This window comes from Haliotis rubra, unplaced genomic scaffold, assembly GCF_003918875.1.
Source record: "Haliotis rubra isolate DU_JTF1 unplaced genomic scaffold, ASM391887v1 Scf232, whole genome shotgun sequence".
In the NCBI taxonomy this organism is placed as follows: domain Eukaryota; kingdom Metazoa; phylum Mollusca; class Gastropoda; order Lepetellida; family Haliotidae; genus Haliotis; species Haliotis rubra.
Window position 1 is genome coordinate 1,257,864 of NW_025766359.1, and position 27,463 is coordinate 1,285,326.

The 27,463-nt window shown below is 39.9% G+C and overlaps 1 protein-coding gene across 2 annotated transcripts in view; it reads left to right on the plus strand.

Moving 5' to 3' along the window:
- Positions 1-27,463, plus strand: part of LOC124278173 (DNA mismatch repair protein Mlh1-like) — a 231,107-nt gene that overhangs the window by 166,351 nt on the left and 37,293 nt on the right. For both annotated transcript variants that reach the window (XM_046713910.1, XM_046713909.1), the window contains exons 10-14: positions 5,482-5,575; positions 6,057-6,210; positions 11,221-11,278; positions 12,313-12,520; positions 13,303-13,427. In XM_046713910.1, coding sequence (XP_046569866.1) covers positions 5,482-5,575; positions 6,057-6,210; positions 11,221-11,278; positions 12,313-12,520; positions 13,303-13,427 — 639 coding nt within the window. The remainder of the gene's footprint in view (positions 1-5,481; positions 5,576-6,056; positions 6,211-11,220; positions 11,279-12,312; positions 12,521-13,302; positions 13,428-27,463) is intronic.

Consider the following 27,463-nt stretch of genomic DNA (forward strand, 5'->3'; position numbering starts at 1 on the left):
TTGAGCTATAACTTAATGTTATCATGGGCATGTATACTTGGATTGAGCTATAACTTAATGTTATCATGGTCATGTGTACTTGGATTGAGCTATAACTTAATGTTACCATGGTCATGTGTACTGGGATTGAGCTATAATTTGATGTTATATACAAGTTATACTGATAAGACCTAATCAAGTCTGAAAAACCTTGGATTCAGGCATCCAACAACTCAAACTAAAGCCAGACCAAGTTTTTTTCTTGTTCTACGGATCCGCTGGTGGTATTTTTTCAAAAAGAAAAAAAAAAGAAAAATTATTTTTCCTGCTCAAAAAATGAAATCCTAATGTTTATATTTGCCAAAAATGTAAACTTACAAAAAGAATTTGTTTAGATTAGTTTACTTTTGTCAATTTATGCATTAATATTATATGATATTTATATGATATTTATATAGAGCACATATCCAGGCAACTAGTGCTTGCTCAAGGCGCTGGTATTGTTTCCCTCTTAGCATCATTGGATGTCGGTCTCAACGGCACACCATGTTATCAATCTCAACTCCCTGGGGAGCATACAATATGGGGCAATATACACTTTATAAATGGACAAAAGTAAAATACTTATAGTATTTGAAAGGAATATTACCGTGACTGGTGATTTTTTTATTCCCCGTAACGTGTTTTGTGGGAGGTATTAAAATGCGCTCCGTCAAGGAACAATAGTCTGTAGACCAATTGCTGAGGGTGGGCTTGGCATGATCGACCTGTATGCCTATGTTGATGCCCTGAAAGTAACATGGATTAGAAAACTACTACAACAAAGCTATGATAGAAAGTGGAAACACCTGCTGATAGAAACACTTCCACAATATTTAAACCTTACACTGTTTGGTAGCGACTTTCCTCACAAACTTTTCAAAATCTATACAGAATATTTTGTGGAAAGATACTCTGAATGCTCTTGCCAATAATAGCTATAAAAATAAACCAAATACCTATGAAGATTTTCTTAGGGAACCCCTTTTGTATAACAGAAACATAATTATAGATGGCAAATCTCTCTACAGAAAAACATTTCAAGAACATGACATTGTTAATATTCATTGTTTACTGAATGATGATGGTAACTTTATGACGCTTGTACAGTTTTGTCATAAATTTTACAATATAAACTTTACTGAATTTCATGGAACTGTAAAAGCAGTTAGTAAGTACCTCAAAGATACAGGGATTAAAAAAACTCAAATGTGATGTTAGATAAGCTTATAAACATAAATATGAATAATCTTTTTTCATGTAAAAAAAAGGATCAAAGAGCTATTATTTTAAAATCCCTGAAGGTGAAGAAAAATTGAAGATCATCGAAAATTGGGAAGATGAAACCTTGATTAATATTAACTGGAGCCATATCTTTATACAACCTTTAAGACAAGTCCTGATCCCAAATTATGATGGATGCAATATAGGATGTTATTTCCAGTAAATACATACTTGATTAAAATGAATATTGTTGATAATAATCTTTGCACGTTCTGTGGAAGTGAGCCTGAATCTATACTTCACCTTTTCTGGAACTGTAGAATAAGTAAACATTTTTGGCAAAAGCTTTCTCAGTGGATTGAACAAAACTGCTCACATACAGGTATTATTAATTTCCAGGTTGATCTGATCCTTTTTGGTTGTTCATCCACTTTCCAAACTGATGATATTTTTCATCTAATTTTGCTACTTGCCAAGTATCATATATATAAATGCTAGCTGCAAAAGAAATCACCAACCCTCTCCCATTTCAAGAAAGAATTAAGATACTATATTTGTTAGAATAGCTAGACATTGTAAAACAGCTATGCTTGATGACTTTGAAAGGAAATAGGCCATTTATCGAAACTTAACTAATGAAAAAATATGATCTATTTAGTAATTGGGTATGTATGCTTTGGTGTAAATGTGTGAATGAATGAAGTATTATTATTAAGTTAGTTACTCTCTTATTTAATTATTCATTATATATGTGTTTCTTTTCTAGTTTTTTATTACTTTTTTTTTTAAATTTATTTATTTATTTATTTATTTATTTATTTATTTATTTATTTATTTATTTATTTATTTATTTATTTATTATATTTTTTTTTATTGTTTTTTATATATATTTTTTTCCTTTTTCATATACCTATTTATAAGCTAAAAAAAAGCTAAACATGTTACCATGGTTACCTGCAATTGTCAGTGAACATAGCAGGCTTAGTACATGGTTAATCACTTTGCCAACTGTGAAGAATGAAGACACAAATTAAGACTGTCCAGTGTAATGCTAATCCATATTGTTATATTTGTCGATTGAACCATTTATTTGAGCATTAGTCTTTTTTTCTTTTTTTTAAAAACGTTGTGTTGAATATAGTTGAAACGAATCTGAGTTTCTGGGGGTTTTAATGTGATTGTTATAAAGTTTTTAGGTTACACAATGCGGATTTGGAGTAAATTGTATGTAATTGATGAAGTGAATACAGGTTGTCATGTACTGAATTTTATACATTAAGCACCATGTTATTTCACATAGGTAGTTAAATCGTGTCCATTGAATGCCAAATGACCGTACCATGTGTTCATAATGATGCGTTGCTTGGTAGATGTTTGTGTTGCAGGATGATTTTGCTATAAGACTATATGCCGCATTATGTACAAAGGGCAGAGGCTCCTATCACATCCAACCACATGTCTAAACAAGGCTTCTTCAGTAATGGGGACTTTTTTTTTTTTGCAAATATGATACATTGTAGCTGGTAAATTTTATCAATTTTACAGGACATTTGACTAACCTTGAAGGACCATTTATAACCAATGTCCCTCTTTGCACAGCTACTGAGCTAGCGTCCATTGAGGTGATCATGGGTATCTCGAATCCACCACAGCTTGTGTACCAAGATATCTTATACTGTTGTAAGTCCATGTATTCAAAAGCAAATAAAGGAAATTGAAAAAAAAAAAATGCGCTCCATCCGTGCGTCCGCCCATCCATCTGTGCACATTCATCTTTTCCGGACCAGAACTTCAAAACCTTTCAGTATTTCTTCACCAAACTTGGCACATGGATAGATCTGGTGGTATACTGGTGCCTTTTGGTAGTTTTGGGTTTCTGAATAAAATATTGTTTGTTTTTCCATGGCAACAAATTTGACTTTGACTGAATTTGCTGGTAGTGTCCTTTCAGGAGCAGAACTTAAAAACCTTTCATTACTCTCCTTCCACTTTGCTACATACATGCCAAAACATTTGACATAATCATAACTAGTAGACATATTCATGAAGAGTATTTTGCCATTGAGGGGGATATTGATGACTTTGTCTTCTGTTATATATATTTTTCCCTCCTGCCTTTAGGTTTTCTGAGGACAAAAATCTGTAAAACAAGAAATAAAATTGGTTTGGCCTAAACCAAATATGTAAACTGATCTTTTGTGTATCATGCCATCTCTATTATATTCTGGTATGTGCAGAAGTAGTGTTTTTAAACAAGGTATTGTTACAAGAGACATCAGTGTCTATTTATGTAATGTGGTATGATCTTCAAACGTATTAGGTTTGAATCATTGACATTATAGACAAGTCTGTGAGAGGACACTGATAGATTAGTGGAGTAATCAGATATGGTGGCATGTGGACTGGAGAAGATGTGTATCATTGACATTATGTTTATCATGTTCTTACGTGTGAAAACTAAGATTTCTGAATATGAGAAAAGTGATATTTTCACTACACTGCCCTTACACTGAAAGAAATTTGACTTGCAATGTTCAGTATCACCTAATATCCAATCTTCACATTGTTTCACCTAAACCAGAACATTCAATAATTATCTTTACTGAAACAATGTTTGATCTAAATGTCATGTAAGTTATGACTTAATTATCCTAGGGGCCGTGTGGTAGCCTAGTCGTTAAAGCGTCCGCTCGTCACTCTGAAGACCGTGGTTCGATTCCCCACATGGGTACAATGTGTGAAGCATATTTCTGGTGTCCCCCACCATGATGTTGCTGGAATATTGCTAAAAGCAGCGTAAAACCATACTCAATAACTCACTAAATTATGCTGGAATAACATTGTCAATACCACTAAATTAACTCTGAATTCATTAAGTCTGGACAGCCCCCAAATTACCTGGAACTTAACTTTTATGACAATAGATGTTGACCATCAGCTCATATATATTTGTTATCAAAGGATAAACATCTTAAAGTTACCAAAAGTTCAAAATCTTATTACATTCACGTAAGTATTAAATCCAAAAGTGGATAGTCCACATATCAAAAACTTACCAAAGCAATGGTATACTATAATACGTATACATGTAGGTTGGTAGAAATGTCGGTCTCTCAGTGTTGAGAGACTTGCTCTCCCTCTCATAACAACATGCCCTTAGCAGTCTATTATTGGTTCACCATTGTTGCATATTTTGTTGGGTCCCATCCAGGATTTGAACCCACTCCCTCAGAGTCAGGCACAAAAAGTCAGTCATCTAACCCATTCAGCCATCACAGCTCAATGGATGTCAAACAACTGGTAGTCTAGACTTTGAGTACCCCTCTGACAAGAGAACTAGAATACGGTAAATCGACAAAGTTCCCCGTCGTCAATGTTTTGCTTGATCAACAACCCAGCCAGTTCTATGTTGTGTTTGTTTTGCGAGTCCTCCTCTAGTAAAAACAAGTCAAATTGCTGACAATACATCGTATAGCTTCGCGTGAACAAACATACAAGAGAAGACTTAGGACGTCAAGTTTGCAATTAAACATCGCTAGAAAAGATTATTTACCTATTCAGTTCTATGTTGTTTTTGCTAGGCATTGTCTTATATATGCAGGGATTAAGATTACCATGTGTCTTGTATACAGCACCAGAAATAGCAATCAGCTGTGCAGTGCACACGTTCCCCTACCAGTGATTTAGTTAAAACGTACCCGATAATAAAAAGATAGTAGCTGAAACTATTATTGTTTTATAAAGAGAAATATATTCTAGCATTGTGTCATTTTCATTGCAGGTTGTGCTCTATAAATGTAAAATATGTATAATCACAACTAAGGTTATGCAACAATTTTTTGGTGTATTTCCGGATAGTTCTTATGCATGGAACAATTTAAGCGAACATCTAGACTTCTTGACATTGTTTGATCACATAATTTACATGGACCGGGAATAATAAATGAGAGATGTCATCACGGCTGGAAAGTTTTGCACCTGGAGTTCATTCGCAATACTAGAAAAACTTTTCTGCCTGCAAACCTTTGTCGATTTACAGTATGTACTTTACTGAGAAAGTGTAATCCGAAATATTCCAACCTGGATCTTCATGGGTATGAATACTTTGAAGAGATAGATAACTAAGGATGCAGAAGTTTTATAATTCCGATCAACTCAACCCAATTTCTAATCTGAAAACAACTCTATTTTTGTGATGTATTTTAGCTATGCTGAAGCTTTCTCTGATATGTGTTCCAGATCGCCTTGTTGATTCTACAAGTCTGCGGAAGGCTTTAGATGCAGTGTACCAGGCCTACCTCCCCAAGAATACTCACCCGTTCGTGTATATGAGGTAAGATGTTGCACACGTTTGAGATAGCCAGGTGTTTCCCTTTTCATTGTCATTTATTGGCTACTTGGTGATATTCCAAATGCCATATTTGGGATATATTTCTGTGTAAAAAAGGTAATCATGTTTGTTCATTTATTGTGTCGAAAGTAGACCTCTTCCAGTACCGTATCTTCTTATGTACAGTGCACTCTTGAATATGTCTTATCAAACTCCAGAAATCAGCATATTTCCCCTGTTCAACTTGAAAGATCAGCTTAATCCCCTTTTCCATCTCTTATTGTCAGCTTCTTGCGCTTTTTCTACCCCAGTGTTCAGATTATAGTCCTTTTCCTACTCCAGAGACCAGCTTATTCCCCTTATACTGCTCCAGAGATCAGCTTGCCATGTCCAGTTCCTGAGCTAAGTCAACATATATAAAAACGTTTGAAAGACCAGAAACAAAGCAAACATCTTTGTTCTTATCACAATGTTCATTGTTCAGCCTAGAGATATCTCCCCAGAATGTTGATGTCAATGTCCATCCGACAAAGCATGAAGTTCACTTCCTGCATGAGGACGCCATCATCGAGAGTATTCAGGCTACAGTAGAGTCCAAGCTTCTCGGCTCCAATGCTTCTAGGACGTTCTTTACACAGGTGAGGGAACTGCTACCCCAGTGACAATTTCACATGAAGCAGATGAGGAAGTTTGTACCGCTAAGGTGATGTCATGTCAAGGAGATGACAGAGTTAGTGCCCTTTAGGTCACAGCATACTGACATTCGGTGCCTGAAGAAACTGTCATATCCATACAGTTGAACAAAATATTATGTCCATACAGTTGAACAAAATATCATGTCCATACAGTTGAACAAAATATCATGTCCATACAGTTGAACAAAATATCATGTCCATACAGTTGAACAAAATATCATATCCATACAGTTGAACAAAATATCATATCATACAGTAGTTATTACTACTTAGGGTAACATTTCCTCCCACTTTCAGATTTAAGTGTGAAAGAACTGGGTCTAAGTTTCTCATAACTAAAACCAGAATATAAACATATTTAGCTGCATGATGTACACTACTTGCAACAATGTTAGTGGGGAAGCAGCATGATGTACACTAGTGTGCACACTACTTGCAACAATGTTAGTGGGGAAGCAGCATGATGTACACTACTTGCAACAATGTAAGTGGGGAAGCAGCATGATGTACACTACTTGCAATAATGTTAGTGGGGAAGCAGCATGATGTACAGTACTTGCAATAATGTTAGTGGGGAAGCAGCATCACTACTTGCAACAATGTAAGTGGGGAAGCAGCATCACTACTTGCAACAATGTAAGTGGGGAAGCAGCATCACTACTTGCAACATTGTAAGTGGGGAAGCAGCATGATGTACACTACTTGCAACAATGTAAGTGGGGAAGCAGCATGATGTGCACTACTTGCAACAATGTAAGTGGGGAAGCAGCATCACTACTTGCAACATTGTAAGTGGGGAAGCAGTATGATGTACACTACTTGCAACAATGTAAGTGGGGAAGCAGCATCACTACTTGCAACAATGTAAGTGGGGAAGCAGCATGATGTACACTACTTGCAACAATGTAAGTGGGGAAGCAGCATGATGTACACTACTTGCAACAATGTAAGTGGGGAAGCAGCATGATGTGCACTACTTGCAACAATGTAAGTGGGGAAGCAGCATGATGCACACTACTTGCAACAATGTAAGTGGGGAAGCAGTATGATGTACACTACTTGCAACAATGTAAGTGGGTGAGCATGATGTACACTACTTGCAACAATGTAAGTGGGGAAGCAGCATCACTACTTGCAACAATGTAAGTGGGGAAGCAGCATCACTACTTGCAACAATGTAAGTGGGGAAGCAGCATGATGTACACTAGTGTGCACACTACTTGCAACAATGTAAGTGGGGAAGCAACACAATGTAAGTGGGGGAAGCAGCATGATGTACTTGCAACAATGTAAGTGGGGAAGCATGAGCATGATGTGTAGTAGTGTGTACACTACTTGCAACAATGTAAGTGGGGAAGCAGCATGATGTACACTACTTGCAACAATGTAAGTGGGGAAGCAGCATGATGTACACTACTTGCAACAATGTAAGTGGGGAAGCAGCATGATGTACACTACTTGCAACAATGTAACAGGCAAGCACTTCATGAATTGAAATATTGTTTCACTATCCTTCACATGACATTTTCACTGTGCACCACCTGTAAATATGAATCTGTTCAAATCTCCTCAATCTATTTCATTTGTATGTATGATGTTGCATTTCCATTGAAGCAATTAGGTGGATTTGAACAATAAAAAGCATGCAGACATTTTATCCATTTCCGAAATTTGTTTGATATTTCTTCCTAACACTTTTGTGGGTGCATCATTAATTCTTGTTGGGACATTGTTATCCATCTTGGAACTGGCTGAGGTTTTTGTTGGCATTTAATAATCAGCTGTCAAGTGTCCAACTCCCGATGGTATAGCAAGCATGCTCTCTGAACCGCTTGACTTGCTCACAACCTTCTCCACTCACAGATTGATTGTGATTGCTGTGTTGCTGATAAATCAAGTAGGGGAGTGTGCCTAAAGAAATATTTTGTCAGATTTTACATTTTTCATTCTCCAAGGGACAATTCCAGCAAAACTGTTATCATTTAGAATGATTATCAAACAGATGCTTTATCCCTTGCCGATCTTGCTGCAAAAAACTGCTGTACCAGTCAGCAATATTACATTCATGTAAATACAGCATGGAGCTAACTATACCTGCAGAACCCATTTTTGTAAGGGATGTACAAATGTTCTGTGTCCATCCGGCACGTTCTGTTTTCAGAGCCTAAATCTAATAAACTCATAAACTGCTCAGTATTTATTTGGGAAGCGTTTCCCTTACCCACAACACATCTATAACTTTGCTTAGGTTTTGGTTTCTTTCAGAGCAGTTACGTGCATCATTTCATCCTTCAGTCCACATCTTCAAAGATTCATTCCAGGCTCTAAACAATTATTAAAACATACAGTTCTCTACACTGTTACTTCACAGGACCCTCATATTGCCTGTAAGGACCCTTAAATCTAATAATTGGTGGCCCCGGGACCCCCATGTTTGTGAATCGTGGGAAACTCTGCATGAGCAATGACCATATAATGAGGTATTGGTAGACCACTCAGTGTGATCCTTGTTTAATTTGACATGGGATACAAGACATGTGTCTGTCCAGTACACCTACTGGGAGACTAGATTGGGATACAAGACACTTGTCTGCCCAGAACACCTGCAGGGAGACTAGATTGGGATACAAGACACTTGTATGTCCAGAACACCTACAGGGAGACTAGATTGGGATGCAAGACACTTGTCTGCCCAGAACACCTACAGGGAGACTAGATTGGGATACAAGACACTTGTCTGTCCAGAACACCTACAGGGAGACTAGATTGGGATACAACACACTTGTCTGTCCAGAACACCTACAGGGAGACTAGATTGGGATACAAGACACTTGTCTGCCCAGAACACCTACAGGGAGACTAGATTGGGATGCAAGACACTTGTCTGCCCACAACACCTACTAGATTGGGGGAGACTAGATTGGGATACAAGACACTTGTATGTCCAGAACACCTACAGGGGAGACTAGATTGGGATACAAGACACTTGTCTGTCCAGAACACCTACAGGGAGACTAGATTGGGATACAAGACACTTGTCTGTCCAGAACACCTACGGGGAGACTAGATTGGGATCCAAGACACTTGTCTGTCCAGAACACCTACAGGGAGACTAGATTGGGATACAAGACACTTGTCTGCCCAGAACACCTACAGGGAGACTAGATTGGGATGCAAGACACTTGTCTACCCAGAACACCTACAGGGAGACTAGATTGGGATGCAAGACACTTGTCTGCCCAGAACACCTACAGGGAGACTAGATTGGGATACAAGACACTTGTCTGTCCAGAACACCTACAGGGAGACTAGATTGGGATACAAGACACTTGTCTGTCCAGAACACCTACAGGGAGACTAGATTGGGATGCAAGACACTTGTCTGTCCAGAACACCTACAGGGAGACTAGATTGGGATGCAAGACACTTGTCTGTCCAGAACACCTACAGGGAGACTAGATTGGGATACAAGACACTTGTCTGTCCAGAACACCTACAGGGAGACTAGATTGGGATACAAGACACTTGTCTGCCCAGAACACCTACAGGGAGACTAGATTGGGATACAAGACACTTGTCTGTCCAGAACACCTACAGGGAGACTAGATTGGGATACAAGACACTTGTCTGACCAGAACACCTACAGGGAGACTAGATTGGGATACAAGACACTTGTCTGTCCAGAACACCTACAGGGAGACTAGATTGGGATACAAGACACTTGTCTGTCCAGAACACCTACAGGGAGACTAGATTGGGATACAATTTCACTCAGTTTCACAGAGCCTGGTATCGGAGCAATCATTCCTGTACTTTTTGTTGAGCAGGGTCAGGGTTATTTTTGCATTTTTCATAGTCTGCTGATGACAGATTCATGTATTGACCACTGCTCATAAACTTCTGTCTGGTTCCAGTAATGACTTTTTTTGTCAAAGCAGACCCGTGAAGATCCGGGTTAGAATTACTCTTCAGTAACCCATGCTTGTTGTAAGAGGCGACTAACAGGATTGGGTGGTCAGGCTCGCTGACGTGGCTGACCATGTCATCATATCCCAATTGCGCAGATTGATGCTCATGCTGTCGATTATTTACAGACTGCCGCCAGATAGCTGGAATATTGCTGAGTGTGGCATAAAACTCAAATCACTCACTCACTCTTGTCAAAGCAGAAACTTCGAGTAGTTGATACACAAACACTAGATGAAATTAAGTATAATGAAAAGATTGATAAGAAAGTGGTCCTCAGAAGTACTTTAAAATGTGTCCAAATGTCCAGAAATGACATTCTTGTCACACGTGTGGCACTTCAACGGTCTACAAGCCAGTTATGCAGGTATAATAATAGTTTGATTGGGATGTTTTGAAAATTTGTTATGGTGCGCTGAATGATCCTCTTAGTTAGCTCTTACTGGCTGGCTGCTGGTATTTAGTAAACATGACACCTTGTATGGCCCCCTTCCACTCAGTGGTATTAACCATAATTAGATCTGTTCGGTATGTACAACAGATGATATGCATTCAAGCATACATTCATCTAAACATACCTATAAATCGTGACTCTGGTTGACGTTTCTGATGTATTCCAGATATTTGTAGTTTACTCATACGTCACCAAATGGATGTCACTTTGGATGATGACACGGCAGCTTCCAATCTGTGGCAGGTCGGTGGGGTAGCACAGGGGTTAAAGCATTCATTCATCACGCTGAAGACCCAGGTTAGATTCCCCACATGGGTACAATGTGTGAAGCCCCTTCCTGGTGTCCCCCTCCGTGATATTGCTGGAATATTACGAAAAGCGGCATAAAACCTCACTCACTCACTCACTCACTCACTCACTCACTCACTCACTCACTCACTCACTCACTCCAATCTGTGTTAATAGACTCCTGTGGTGTTAAATCAAAGTGACATGTTCTCTGGTACTATTGTGGGTACACCTCTCCTCTTCAGGCACTGTTACCTGGAGCCCCTGTTTCTCTGGAGGAAGACAAGTCGGATCTGTCTGCAGGTAAGATGAGAAGACTTCCGGCGCTGTGTAAGGGAGTACACTATGGTTTGTGCTAAAGTATTATCAGACTGTCCTGATATTCGTCACAACAGTGGACAAACTGGGGGTTGATAGTGAGAGCGTCAGGGATAGCTGACATATATCTGACAATACTTGGTCACTGTTTTAATCAGCTGTTAGGGAGGAGGTGCAGGGATCTACTCTTCTATCGAATCCCCTAAAGACTTGTGGTCAGTAGACCTATCTAGGAGATGCCACCCACGGAATATGACAGGTAATCTTTCAGTTCAGAATCTTACAAAAGTTGGTTCATTTTTCCCTGCTTATTTAAATGATCTGTTGATTTCATTAAAACACTCTAAAGGTTTTCTAAGATGACTACCAATAAAAATGGGAATTAAAATGTTGATTCACAGTGTTTTGTTAACTGATCCATTAAATGACAAACAACAGGGTGAGATGTCTAGTAGACGAGGGGTGGAGAAATAAAAAATGAAATGTCACCCCTAATAAGTTCATTTGAAGGCTTGTGTATGAATACATCCATGTGAACAAGTGTGATGGAAGAGGGAACTAGTGACACCTTTACGTCATATAAAACAAGCACATAAAAATGCAGTGCTAATATTTATTGCTTTAAATTCTGCAATGCATAAGTTTCACCATTTCTTGGTGGCATTTTAAGTAAACTTTTATGTTGGTAGAACAAATCATGAACAAAAATAACTTAATTGCGGTGGCCATCTTTCTTTACAGCTGAGGGAGATGAAAGTCGTCTGACCAATCAGCAATTAGCTCAACAAGCGATATCTCCTCTGGAAACCAGTATTGGATGATAAAACCCTTGCATTAGCACTTTGTAGTTAGTATGTCAAGAGTAGGGTATGAACATTTATCAGTTGATACCTCTATGAGTTTATACAGATATCAGTTTTAATGTGTGTCAATATAAGCCTCATGCACACAGTTTTTATTGATGGTTCCCAACACCAGTTTAACACTGTGAAGGATATGTACCACGGAATTCATTCCAGGTGATGGAGGGAAGGTATATGCACATCACCTTGTCCGAACAGACAGCAAGGAACAGAAGCTTGATGCCTTCTTGAACAGACCATCCAGCAATGAGAAGGACGCAACAGTCAGTTCGACCAATCCAAATGCACCATCAGCTAGTGGTAGCAATCAGCCATCAGCATCCACAAGTAGGGAGGATGTCATGGAAGTTGATAATGAAGACAGGTAAAGCATTAACATCATTTGTTCTAACCATGATCACACACATGAGGAAGTATCCTTTCTGGACTAACAAAGTTTCAATGAATGTATTGGTTTGTGTATTTGCCGCTGATGTTTATATTTCTACAGAAATAGTCCTCAAAACAACGATGAACAAGTTTTTGATATTTCTATGCCTGTCAATCTTTTCTTTTTTGTTTGAGGACTGGTTGGGTATGAATTGTTTACTTGCCAGTCAAAATCAGTATTACATTGTGATTTTGTCAACTTTTGTTCAATTTGACAAGTGACCCCGGAAATCTGATGAAAGCTCTTTTGGAAGTATTTACTGTGATCTACTGGATGGGTGCAGTAGATGATATTATCCAGCAAATGTGGTTGAAATAGTCACTAGCCTTGTTCAAATTCCTGGACTGTGTTAACTTCACGGATACAGTGTTTGTACCCCATTGATGTGATATTGTTGGAATATGGCCCAAACCATGCCATATTTCAGTTCTTGGATGTTGTCCTTGTCTGTTACAAGGTCAAGGTCAAAGAGTAGTTTTTGTTGAAACTTACTAGTACCACAAGATATTCCAGGGATGATCTGTCCCATATTTCATTTAGACGAGTATTTGTCAGAATCTGTTGGCCACAAACTCAAAACCTTCAGTTTGAAATTCCCGAAGCCTCCCCACAGATTTAACTGGAGTACCAGAAAATGGTGGGGTAGTGATAACGCTAGAATACTGCAAGGAGCTGTATACTTTCATTCTGACATAAGAGATTTTTGTTTTACCTAGTGACAATGATGCAAAAAGGTCTCCACAACCTAGCACATCAACAAGTGAAGCACAACATCGTCGAGAATTAAAACTGACCAGTGTCCTTGAGCTGCGCCAGGATGTCCTTGACAAGTGTCATGCAGGTAATTACCACTCCATTAATTCATAACCAAAGATGATAATGGACAGTGGCTTTCCCATCTGTAATTTGTTGGTTTTGAAAATTATTCCAAGAGATTATGTCTGAATTTGATGCTGCTGTCACTCATCAAAATCCTGGGATATCTTCTTGTTACATTGATCGGTCATTCAAGGGTCAAGGTCATGTACAAAAAAACTCTGATTGTTCACCACTGAACTGTTGGTCAGTGAAATTTTAAACATATCATCCTTTTTGATATTGTTAAATTCAGAACGTAGTTCTTGTTACCACTTAATACCAGTCAACATATATCTGAGGACATCCCATCACAGGTCATATCAATACGACCTTTTGCAAACTCTGACTGAAGTCAACATTGGACAGTCAAAAAGCTTTCTCAAGCTGTATTATTTTTCTTGTTTCAAACTGGGAACCTTCTTTCCAGATTATGCTTTGCATATTTATATCCCTGCTTACGAAGTAACGGGGGGTATATATAGCATTCATTCTGTCCTTGTGTCTCTCCGTCCTTCTGTCTTTCCGTCCTTCCATCCCGAAACTTAAAGTTTGCATGCTACACCATACTTCACACACATGTCAATCATCACCGAAACTATACATGCTAGTGAAACAAACTTATACACAAGTTTGCATGCTACACCATACTTCACACACATGTTAAACATTACCCATAGATGTGCCTTGTGCTATTTTGAAGTTTATCAGAAATGTATTTTTTGCTGTTTCCATGGAAACATGACATGCAAAATGTGTTCGATGGTTATCTTGTCCGGAGCATATCACCGAAACTATACAGGCGAGTAAACCAAACTTACACACAAGTTAATCGTGACCCACAGATGTGTCTATTGCTCTCCTAAAGTTTATCAGAATTTTATTTTTTGCTACTTCTATGGAAACACGACTTAGTGCAAAATGTGTTTGGTGCTTATCTTGTCCAGAGCATATCTCTGAAGCTATAGTCATGCTGAGTTCACCAAACTTAATACACAAAGCTAATTATCTAACATGTATGTAATAAAGTCTGGTGGAGTCAAGGATAAAATGTCACGTGAGCTGCTGATCCTTGTCACATTATATATATCAATATCAGCCATTTCAATGTCCCGAAGTGGGAAGCGGGGATATGTGAGCTGTGCTCACTTGTACACTTGTTGAACAAGGTTCTCATTTCCAGATTTGAAAACTGAACAAAAGAACCTTCTTGAATGTCAAATAGATGGCCCATATTGTATGACAGTACATCCCATGGGAAATGGAAAGTCTGTTCAGATGTTCAGTAAGTAGGAGGTAGATGATGGTTGTTTTCAACTGTCGGCCCGAAGACTCAACATTCTGGTTGATGTTCAGATGAATAGCCATTCTGATGTGACACAAAATGGGATGTTTTCAGATGATTGTTTTGCTTTAGGGAGACCTAAGGCTTGATTTTTATGAAATTACATCTTCTTTAGGAAAGGCTTAAGTGGGAGAAGGTCCTACAATGACCTACATGTATGGTTAAAGTCAGAGGAAGGTCATTTGTATGTCATTTGCCCTTGTCACTAAAATGCTTGTGTCTGGAGATACTTTTTGACAAATGAATTTAGTGGCCAAAGGTATATCAATAATCTAATACTGTTCAATCACCTCCAAATACCCAATTCCCTTCCACATGTACCCACCTGAACTTGAAATAATGAGACCCATGAAACCATCTCATGTGTTTCATATTTTGATCAGTGCATGAGGAGTGACAGGGAACTCTCCACCAAACTTTATGACAAGAGAAATATTCGACTGTCCAATAGTTAACATTCCCATTGTGCAACATTCCAACAGCTCCAGTCTTGGTGCTTACAATCCAAAAGACTCCATGGTGTAGTGGTTAGAGCGTCCGCCCAGAAAACGGAAGGTCACAGGTTCAATCCCCGGTCGCGTCATACCAAAAGATGTTAAATATGGTACTTGTGGTGGTCTGGTGCATTAATGGCATTAATGGGTACAACAAGGACTGGTCGGCTCAGAGTCAGTATAATGTGTCTGAGTAGGGTATTCATGATTAACTGCGGCATGGTATCTCAGTGGGCTAGCACTATAAAACCAGTTTAAGTCTGGGCTAGTACAAGCAGCCACACATACACACACATGCATGTCATATGAGCGAAATATTCTCAAGTACGATGTGAAACCCCATTTTCACCTCACCTCACCTACATTTCACAACTTTTGAGGTGAAAGGTTCCCACATGGTCCTTTTGATCAGGTTAATAATTGACTAGTCTCTGCCTGCATGTGTTTGCATGATGGGTGCCACCAGAGGGCAGGATATGCTCACCTTGTCACAAACACTCAGTGACATCACCATCTGACAGATTCATAAACACTGGCTCATGGTATCATCACAATTGTACAATTGACTCCACTGTATGCAGTGGATGTAGAAAGGAATTGTTTACTTTCATTGAGTCTTGGTGGAGCAAGACCTTGGCTGTTCGCCTGGACACTGGCTTGTAAGCATTATGAGTGCGTCAGTTCAGAAGCGTGCATGCAAGAAACGCTGTCAACAGATCCTTTGTGTGACCACTTTGGTTCACTCTACACGATGTCCGATCTGTCAGACTTCACAGTAGGGATTAATAAGGTCAACATCAATATCTAAGTGGAATTGTCACAAACAGGAACTAGTGGACATAGCAGAGAGCTTGGGGTTCATTCTCTCTCATCAGCTCTATACATAATACCAGCTCAGTTCATTTGTCTTTACTATTGGCCACTGGGCTGTGATTAGAAAAAGGGTTAATGAGGGGTAATATGTTCTTACTTGTTCAATAAATGTACATCAACAAGGTCCATATGACATGAACACTTGAAACAATGCTCCTTAGCAAGAAATTTAATTAATATATTAAGCCCAAACTGTCCTTGTCGCATTCTTCATTACTTAAGAAACCATTGGAGTATTATAAAAGGCCACGACGTGGGATAACCTGCCCAGGTCTACACCATTCACAATAGATTTATCCCGGCCAGTCTACTCCTGACACAACGTCATCGACAAGCTCGCCGAATGTGGTGCCGAAATCATGTCCGCAGACCCTTGTTTTGGTGGAGAAATGTTGTTTTTACAGATGAGTTCAGGTTTAACATTTGTAACCCATAGTGATGGACGTCAACGTGCCTATAGACGCGTGGGAGAACGTTATGCACAGGCCTGTGTCTTGGAGAAGAACCGCTTTCGTGGTGGTTCCGTGATGATTTGGGGTGGAATAACAGCATGCCCAAGAACTCCTTTGGTGATTGTTCAGGGCAACTTAACTGGTGTGGGCTACAGGGATCAGATTCTTCGACCTGTGGCAATTCCTTTTCTGCAACGTCATGGCCCTGGGTTAGCATTCCAACAGGACAATGCCCCCTCATAATGCGGCAAGGGTTGCTATGGATGGATTTTGCAACACCACAACGTTGACTTACTGCCTTGTCCTGCAAATTCACTGGATCTCTCCCTGATAGAGCATGTTTGGGACGAGATGGATCGACGTGTACGCCGTCTTCTTCATCCGCCAGATAACGTCCTTGACCTTGCTTCAGAACTTGAGAGAATCTGGCGTGACATCCCACAAGCCTTCCTTGCACGTTTGATAGGCTCTATGCCTCATCGATGCACTGCTGTTCTCAATGCCGATGGTGGACATACCGTTATTGAGCTTGTGACATGGTCGTTTGACCCCTGTCCCGCTTGTGGACTCGTGACGTCATTGTGATTGACTTTTCAGTTGAAATTCTCCCGACTTGTTATGGTCTCATGATCCCTCCATTAAAGTTTATATGTACCTTTGACTTTGTTATCGTACTTATCAACTGGGATAATATTTTGACAGTGCACAGTTTCTTTATGTGGCTAGTATTTATTAGTAGTATTTGATACCGGAAGTGACGTCATCAACCAGAAGTGACGTCATGAGACCGGAAGTGATGTCATAGAACCGGAAGTGATGTCATAGAACCAGAAGTGACATCATATAATTGAATCTGAAGGTTATTTGTCTAATATCTTTAGGGATTGCTTCAAGGATGCGGAAGTGAAGTCATAGTTACCAGAAGTGACGTCATAGTTACTGGAAGTGACATCATAGTTACCGGAAGTGACATCATAATTTTAAGGAATATTAGGTTTAATGACATATTTCGGGATTCGGATAGAATCATTATACATTTATAGGAATCTATCGTAATCCGGATTTATGGCGTCACGGATTATATAATCCCTACTATTACGGATTAGGATTATCATGATATCTATCATATCAACCATAACTGTGGGAAGTTAGAAGACTCACCATCTCTGGGAATGTATTCCCTCACTGCTACTGACCAATCTAGAGATAAATATTTTATCTCTGACTAAGTCATAGTTATTCTTAGGAGGTTCAGCTAGTGGTATAGAGGGTAGTATCTTCCAAGGGTAACCCTCCTTCCTTACTTGGGATTCAGGCTACCATAATCCAGAGGGAATGTTTACGTTATAATTAGGAACAATTACATGTATTGTTAGTAATTGTTAGTAAACTTACCTCTGGATTATGGAGAGTAGTTCCCATCCTGTGTCCTCCCCGAGAAATTATCTTTAGAAGATGTCATAGATGTGTTGTTTTTTAGAAAAATTATGAAGGGTTCTAAGAGAACAATACAGTGACGTCAGGATCATGGGAGATAACTCAGGGGTAGATTAGGTATACCACTAGGAATAGCTGTGACTTAGTGTTAAAATTTCTTTTGATTTTCTGTATGTAATCTGTGTATCCACAGGAATAAGGCTACCATAATCCAGAGGTAAGTTTACTAACAATTACTAACAATACATGTAATTGTTCCTTTTTGGGTTTCCAAATTTATGTATCTTATGACTGGCCATGGCAATTCATTATGCCAATGGCAAATGTCATGACAGATTATGTTATTAGTTTACCACAACCTGTATTTGGGTGCATGCTCATCATGGAACAGACTGTGGAAGCGAACCACTTCTCACAATCACCACATTCAAATTCTTTGGTTTCACTATTGTTTTAGTAGAGAAAGACTTGTCACAGTCATGGCACTTGCATTCCTCGCCAGCATGCTCCTTCATATGCTCGTGCATACCGAGATACCCCAAAAAGTTGTAACTTTACTTGACAACACCAGTCTGTTTATGTACTTTAGCAACATATTCCTTCAGCGTTTGGTTGATAAGGAGACCCACACAATTCACATGAGATTTTGAAAAAATCTTTAGTGTGGCGCCTCACATGCAGGTTGCAGGTTCAAGGAGCCTTTGGTCTTGACAATCTTCCCTCAGATCCCACACTGTGAAGATGGTTTATTTGCAGGTTTGTGCTCAGTCTCTCATGCATCAAACAATGTCTCATCTATCCAGGAAGTGATGATCTGTGTCTCATCTAAGTGAGACACATCCAGGAAACTTGTGTCATCTTGTTGCTCAAGTCTTGAACACTCTGATCTGTTAGTGTCAAACCAAGAGAATAACATTATGAAATAAATTCATAAAATTTTTAATCAAAACTAATTATTATGAGTTTTACTTTAAACAAACATGGAATGAAAAGGGGTGTGCGTTATGTTGGTCACATAACTTTACAATCTAATTTAACCGGAAAAACAAGAGAACTGAAACTGAAGGGCAATAACCTACCTCTTTGTGTGAGATTCGCAGCTGGTGACTCAGGCACATAGGAAGACTTTAGTATTTGGGACACTCCATGTATAACCTCTGTCGACGGAGTTTCGGGTAAAGTAGGGAGGTCACAACTGTCAGACATCTTGCCCATCCATCCACCAGATCCCAGTGACAGTGTATTTGCCAAAGCAAACACATGAGGGTCTGGTAAGGGTATCTGTTGTGCAGTGGAAAATAAAACGATTGTGCAGAGCTATGCAAATTAACTGAAAACCTAATCAACTCAAATTTTGAACTTACCTTTTGGCCTAAAACAAGGAACTAAACGTGACAACTATTATAAGTGAGAAAACTAATGATTTATAAAGAACTAAACGTGATTCTCTTAAGTGATTCTAAATGAACTTTGAAATGAAATGACCCGCTTAATACCGCTAATTGCCTAACCTTTAAACATACTGTTCATTTTTTCCGTGCACTTCTCCAGGTGTGTTCAGGCGATACGTCTAGTATGCACTGAGTGCGTTTGAGTGAGCAGTTTTAGTGATAAACCAAAATGCCTTCAGAACATGCCCCCCCTCCATGTCTATCATTAAAACTGACTAAATGGGAGAAACAAGGAAAACTATTTATGAGTATGTACATCATTTGCTGTAAAAAGCATCATTTCACCAATTCATCCTTAACTCCATTCAAGAGGGCAGACCTTTGTGATAGGCCTTTTCAAGACTGTAGAGCCAACCTGAACATCAAGAACGCGCATGTGACCATCCTTTCCAGGATAGATCTTCAATACTCTGCCTAGAGGCCAAACTCCACGAGGAGTATCCGAAGATACTACAATCACAACGTCATCCACCTGTAGGTCTCGTCATGGTGTGAACCATTTCTTCCTGATGTTGAGAGATGGGAGCCACTCTCTCATCCATCGTTTCCACACGTGTCTAATGAGTTCTTGAACTCTTCTCCATCGCTTCTTAGGGCTGAAGGAGGTAGAGTCCAACTCTGGCGCAAATTCCCCACCTACCTGACCATGTAGGAAATGATTGGGCGTGAGTGGAACATCATCCTGTGGATGTGCGCTTTGATACGTCAAAGGTCTAGAATTCATAAGAGCTTCCACTCCTATGACGGCTGTTATGAGTTCCTCATCACTAACATCCCCTGAACTCAAAATAGCATAAATAGCTCTATTGGCCGACTTCACCAACGACTCAAAGACTCCTCCAAAGTATGGCGCATTTGGGGGATTGAACATCCAGTTGACACTTTTGTTTGCCAAAGTTGATTTAACTACACCTGAATCTAGGCCAGCAACGAGCTGTTTCAGCTCTTTTGCAGCACCAACGAAGTTAGTCCCGTTTCCGAGATTATTTCCTTTGGCATACCTCGTCTGTGCGCCATACGAAACAAGGCATTCAGAAACGAATCCGTGTTTAACCCAAAAGCCATTTCTAAATGTACTGTTCGTGTTGACAGACATGTGAAAAGGCAGAGACAACGTTTTTGTCGACTCTTACCTCGACTTGTACCGTGTAAAACGGACCTGCATAATCAACACCTGTTGTCACAAATGCTTTCATTGAACATCGTACCCTAACCTTAGGGAGATCTGCCATTATCTGATGTGCTGGTTTGGCTTTTTGCCTTCTACACCATGAACACTGTCTTTCCCACTGATGTATTTCCTGAAATAATCCAGAATCTAGTGGACAAGGCTGACAACGTACTATTTGTACCCATGTGACTCACCTGCTCATGATAATATTTGGCAATCAGTTTGGTGACCCAGGAATGTCTTTGGAATATAACAGGATGTCTGGCATCAAAAGACAATACATCCGCAAACCTCAGTCTGCCTCCTGCTCTCATTAGCCCATTGTCATCAACAAAAGGCTGTAGGCCGACCAACTTACTGTTTGCTGACAACTCTGATTTTCTCATCAGTGAAGAATAATCATCAGGAAATTCTTCCCTTTGATTTCTTACCAGTGTTGCTGTTTCTGTGTCCTCAATGTCCTCCGCATCCAGTTCACCCTTCTTTCTAAGTGAACAGGGAGCTCTAGCATTGTTAAGAAACCTATAGACCCAAGCATACACTCTGCAGAGTCTCTTCCAGCTAGAATATCTATTTGGTTCTAACCTATCAGTGTTTGAGTCAGATTTATTAAACATGACTATGTTTACTTGAGAAGGCCTTTTTAGTTCTGGATTCTCGCAGTTGTCAGAGGCAACTGTCTGTTTTGGCCACTCATCTTCATCACGAGTCAGAAATGTAGGTCCATGCAGCCATTTGTCAGTGGAAAGGGTTTCAACATCTGCACCTCTACTAAGAATGTCTGCAGCATTCTGCTTGGAAGGGTCGTATTTCCATTGACTGATGTTTGTATGTTCCTGTATGTATGCAATCCTGTTTGCTGCAAATGGTTTAAAACATCTACTTTGTCTTCTAATCCACCAAAGGACGTTCTGACTGTCAGACCACAATGTTACACATTGTAGAGGCAACTCTAATGCCTTTGCTACGGCAAGAATCAGTCTAACCCCAAGAACAGCAGCGAGAAGCTCCAACCGTGGCATACTAACTGCTTTGAGAGGGGCTACACGACACTTTGAAGCTACCAGATGACTAGTCCTTTGACAATCCCCTTGAGTTGTAACTGAGAAAACTACAGCTCCAAACGCTACTTCTGAAGCATCTACAAATGTGTGCAACTTCATTCTTGAAGTATCTAAGTTTATCTTGAGTCCCCTTGGATCTGTAAGCGAGCACAAACTTTTTTTCCTCTTGGTACCAAGTCCATGCTTTTGTTCCAGATCTGGACTAATAGTGTCATCCCAGTTAACACCCGATAGCCACATCTCTTGCAGGATAACTCTAGCCTCATGGTGAATGGACCTAGGAACCCTAGAGGATCAAACAACCTAGCAGTTTCTTTCAAGAAGTTCCTCTTAGTCATCTTGATATCCTGCTTAGATGACATGAATGAGAACCTAAACTCATCTGAGTCAGCACTCCATAGTAAGCCCAATGCTTTTACAGATGGCAATTCACTCATTTGAATGTTAATCTCCTTTAGTCTGTCTTCTTCTGGTATTTGTTGGAGAACTGGTATGAAATTAGAGACCCACGTACGAGCATGCATTCCTGCACTACTCCACAGCTGTTGCAGCTGTTTGTAGAGCTCTATAGCTTTGCTGTTTGTCTCTGCAGAATCAATGTTGTCATCCATGTAGGTTGACTTTTCTATTGTAGCTGCAGCTAATGGGAGTTCTTTCTGAAGTGATTTCGCATGTTCCTGAGTGATATACTGAGCTAAAAATGGAGAACAATTTAGTCCAAATACAACCTTGGAGAACTCAAACACATCTGGCTTTTTGTTTTGATCCATCGATCTCCAAAGAAACCTTAGATATGTACGGTCATCCTGAGCAAGTTCAATTTGGAAGTACATTTCAGCAACATCACAAATGATTGCAACAGGGTGTTTCCGAAACCGCAGCAAGATCTCAAACAGATCAATCTGTAGTTTAGGGCCTTGATGAATAACATCATTCAAGGATATGCCTTTATTCCTTGCCGAAGCACCAAATACTATTCTTACCTTTGTTGTACTTCTGTCAGGTTTAATGACCAGAAAATGAGGCAAAACCCATTTACTTTGACCTATTTCAGTTTCAGGTACTTTTCCGATGTAACCCTTTTGTATGTACTGTTCTATGACGTCAGTGTAGGCTTCTGAAATGGTTTGATCTTTTGACAACTTCTTTTCTATATTGACAAGACGACTGTATGCCATGTCATAATTGTTTTGCAGACTATCACGACCCTCCTTCCATGGAATGCTTACCTGATATCTGTCTTCTTTGTACACAAGAGATTGTTTTACAGCCTTAACTGCAACATCCTCATCAAGACTTCTAACTGTTGTTGAACCCGAAATGCTTTCAGATTCCCAAAATGAATGAATCAAAGATTCAAGATTTGTATCTGCTTCTACCTCTGTATTCTGGATGAAGAATGAACCTGCAACATGTGTTGCATGCCTGTCTAAACCTGGTATCTGACCCACACAAGTCCAGCCTAAAGGTGTCAACCTAGCTACTGGCTCTTTTGGAAGCCCACAGATTTCTTTGAGAGAAGAATGCAGCTCTAAATAGTCCATACCTATTAGGATGTCAACTATGGGCTGAGAACTTACCTCTGGGAATTGAATATTCCTCAAATGTGGCCATTGCTTTGCATGTTTACGCCAATCAATAACTTCCATTCTACCTGTTACTTTGGTAGTTGTCAAAGCTGTAATGGTCATGTCTACTGAACCATCCATACTCTCTAGGCCAACATCAATTAGCATACTGTCAAAGGTCTCCTGTTTATTATTCAGGACATTAACTGACACTTGTTGTGTATTACCATGCACACCAAGTTCATATGCTACATCCTCGTTGATGTAAGTATGCGTACTAGCATCATCGAGCAATGCGTTCACCATCATTCTGTGATTACCATTCTTAAGAACGACAGGAATTGTCCTAAGAGCTAGATAATGTGCTTCCTGTTTTGAAGTTGAACAAGGGTCAGTTGAATCTCATCTTCAACAATTTCAATTTCCTTACCAGTTTTCTGAACTTTGTTAGAGTCACCAATCAAGCTGTAAGCCTCTAATAACTCAACTATGATACCTATAGCCTTGCTCTGCAGGGAACTAACCTGGTCTATGGCATTCCTGATTGTTTTACGATCTGGAGTCTCAATTTCAACTAAATTCAACAATTTGTTCTTTGCTTTAGTTAAAGCCGACTTTGATACAGTCTTCTGATGCTTAAGTTTGGCTATTCTCAGTTCTATCTCGCCAGGAGCGACCTCTAACATAGACTTAGCAGTTGGCTTGGTCTCTGACATAGTGAATAGTTATTTCACAGTAACTATTTCTATGTCTTACACTATCTAACTGAACTAAATGCTAACACAACTATAACTGATGTTCTAACCAGAGAAACCACGCTCTGCTACCAAATGTTGTGCAGCGGAAATAAACGATTGTGCAGAGCTATGCAAATTAACTGAAAACCTAATCAACTCAAATTTTGAACTTACCTTTTGGCCTAAAACAAGGAACTAAACGTGACAACTATTATAAGTGAGAAAACTAATGATTTATAAAGAACTAAACATGATTCTCTTAAGTGATTCTAAATGAACTTTGAAATGAAATGACTCGCTAAATACCACTAATTGCCTAACCTTTAAACATATACTCCTCACAAAAAATTAAGCAACAAGTGTATTTTTGGTCAGTACATATGCCTTTACTCATGATCATTACAACTGAATCAAACATAACAAAGATAAAGCATATCCACACACTTTTCCAACAAAGAAATCAAAATTCATTGAACAATAACTGACTTGCAAATCATCAAAAACAGTGTCACTGAAAAAGCCGTGCAAAATGTGTTGCATCAGGGTATGAAAATGTCTGAAAACACTTTTACTGTCAGTTTTGAGCACTGATCCAAAGTTTAATAACGTGTATGGCCACCATTGACCTGAATACACGCTTCAAGGCGTCTAGGCATTGACCAGATGAGTCTGTCTAGAGTCTGTTGTGGAATGTTCTGCCATTCTCTCCGCAATGCCTGTTCAAGCTGATCCAGAGTCTGAGAGGACGAACGTGGAGGCCATTACACACGCCTTCCGAGGATGTCCCAAGCATGTTCAATAGGATTCAGGTCAGGAGACCTTGCAGGCCAGTCCATATGGGTGATGTTGTTGGTCTGAAGAACATCAGTGACAACTCTTGCTTTCGATGTGGACGGGCATTGTCATCCATGAAGATGAAGTTAGGACCTGCTTGCTGAGCCCACGGAATGATCACAGGTGTGACAATTTCGTCTCGGTACCTCACACCTGTCATGGTACCTCGTCCTGATGACCACAAGATCAGTTCGTCAGTCCAACTTGGATTCCTGCCCAGATCATCAAACTCCCACCTCCATACTGATCATGTTCAGCAATCGCATAGTTGGCGTGTATCGTTAATTCACGGTTTCTCCACACACCAGCCCTACCATCATTGAAGTCCAGACAGAATCTTGACTCATCTGTGAAGAGAACATTACGCAGCTGCATTGACTCTCCAGTTACGCCGGTTGGTTAGCCCAATTCAGTCTCTGTTGACGATGGTGTGCAGGCAGTGGGATACGCTTGCACTGGTCTTCGGGACCTGAGACCTTCAGCATGGAGTCTGTTCCTCACTGTCTGTGTGGAGATTCTGTTCCCAGCAACTCTCTGGAGGTCATTCTGGAGAGATCTGGCTGTGGTGAACCTGTTCCGCCCGGGCTAGTGGTGGCCAAGTATCAGTCCTCTCTGGGAGTTGTCACCCTTGGACGACCTGAGTGGTCTCTCAGTCATCAATCCGGTCTGTTGGTGACCAGTGACGCTCTGGAGATGACGCCGATGAACATTGAAATGGTTGGCAACAGCACTCTGGGTCTGACCCCCTGCACCATTCCAACAATTTCAGCAACTTCAATTGGTGTCAAGTGGACGCCTAGCCATTTCTCAAATGTTACTGTCAACAATTTGTCGTTGCTGGCAGTTTTAACGCAATCAGAACGCATGTGCGACGTGTATAGCACATGTTTTCCATGCATTTTGCATGTGAGTTTTGAGGGTGGTTGCGTTCAGGCGGTGCTAACAATGTTATCAGAAAAACAATATGGGAAATGCTTTAAGTTCATCAATCGTAAAGGGTTCTCCTGCATGGCTTATATGCCAAGTAATAACTTCATATACCCATGAAGAAAATATGTGGAAAAAAATACTTGTTGCTTAACTTTTTGTGAGGAGTATACTAATGCAAGTTCAACAATCTAACGCCACAATAGCCAGTTGAACCTACACATCTAACAACAAAGTCATTCGTAGTCTAAATGCCTAAAACGAACTGGAATGAATAGCACCGAATGGCAGAAAGGAGCGAATGCCCCGTGTATCGCTGACCACCATCTTATATATGCAAATCCTATTCGTTTTTTCCGTGCACTTCTCCAGGTGTGTTCAGGCGATACGTCTAGTATGCACTGAGTGCATTTGAGCAAGCAGTTTTAGTGATAAACCAAAATGCCTTCAGAACAGTATCTGTTAAATAAAGTAATATAGGTTCAATCACAATTAGACACGAATAAAATGCATACTGTCCGCACTCACTTCCAGTTATAAAATGAATATGTTATAAATATGGGGCAAAACACAACTGCGGTCTCTCCGACGTAGCCGGTCAATGAAAATATTGCTCAAGTCGTCATCGAGCCTGCCAGCTCCCCTTCCGAATACCATTCAGTAAATAACCCCGCCTAACCCCGAATACCATATTCACTCCTCACATTGCTCCTCACTGAATCAATTCCCTCACGATAAAGTTTCTAAAGCCATGTAAGAATTCACTCAAAGCGAAGGAGGTTAGCAGCCTCATTCCGCTGACCTCAGCTTGAAATTTCCATTCAACTTCCATACAAAAACGCAGGTAATGTACACAAAATACATTTTTTTATGAAGATGAAATATTGCTATCAAAGGGGGGTGATAGCGTGCATTCAATGCACACTACCTTCTTAATCAGAATTACATTCTGTGGAGCTAAGCCTTGATTGAAACACTTACCCTTTTCTATTCTCCTCTGTCGGCAGCCATTTTTCATGTGCTGTGACGACAGGAAGTGTTGGCGTTGTTCAGCGAAATACGGAATTTATCAGAGATGACCGAAACTTTTCGGCTGCCGATGCTTTAGGTTCCAATAGCGACTGTATAGTGCTTCTGATGCCAACTGCATTTACAACGATAGTTGCTGCATTCACAACACATTTAATGCTATTCCTTCGCATGTGGTAGCTAAACACACGCTATAGTTTACTTTACATCCAATAATGCTTCTTTTTAGTCAAATACATGTTGATAGGAGGGCTTGAGTCATGACCACTGTCCACTGATTCATTCCAGGTTCTGAAGTAATTATCTGAACTTAAACCATACTACACCATTCCAGTACTTTACTGGACCCTTACAGTACCAGCAAGTGCCCATATAAATTAATGATAGGGGTCCGATGGACCAGTGTTTGCAATACTTTAATTTGCCAGTTGGCCACCAGGGCCTGCTACCGCCTGCAGGCTTTGAAATCTACAGGCCCTGAATGAAATCTGCAGGCCCATTTTGTAAAAGTGAAACCAATATAAAACGAAAGAGACTACACTGTACACAGTTTCACACTGTTTCTACAAAATGAATTAGCAAAGCCAGTGGCACAGAGAGACGTTTATATTTGTTAAAGACTGATGTTGACATTCCTATG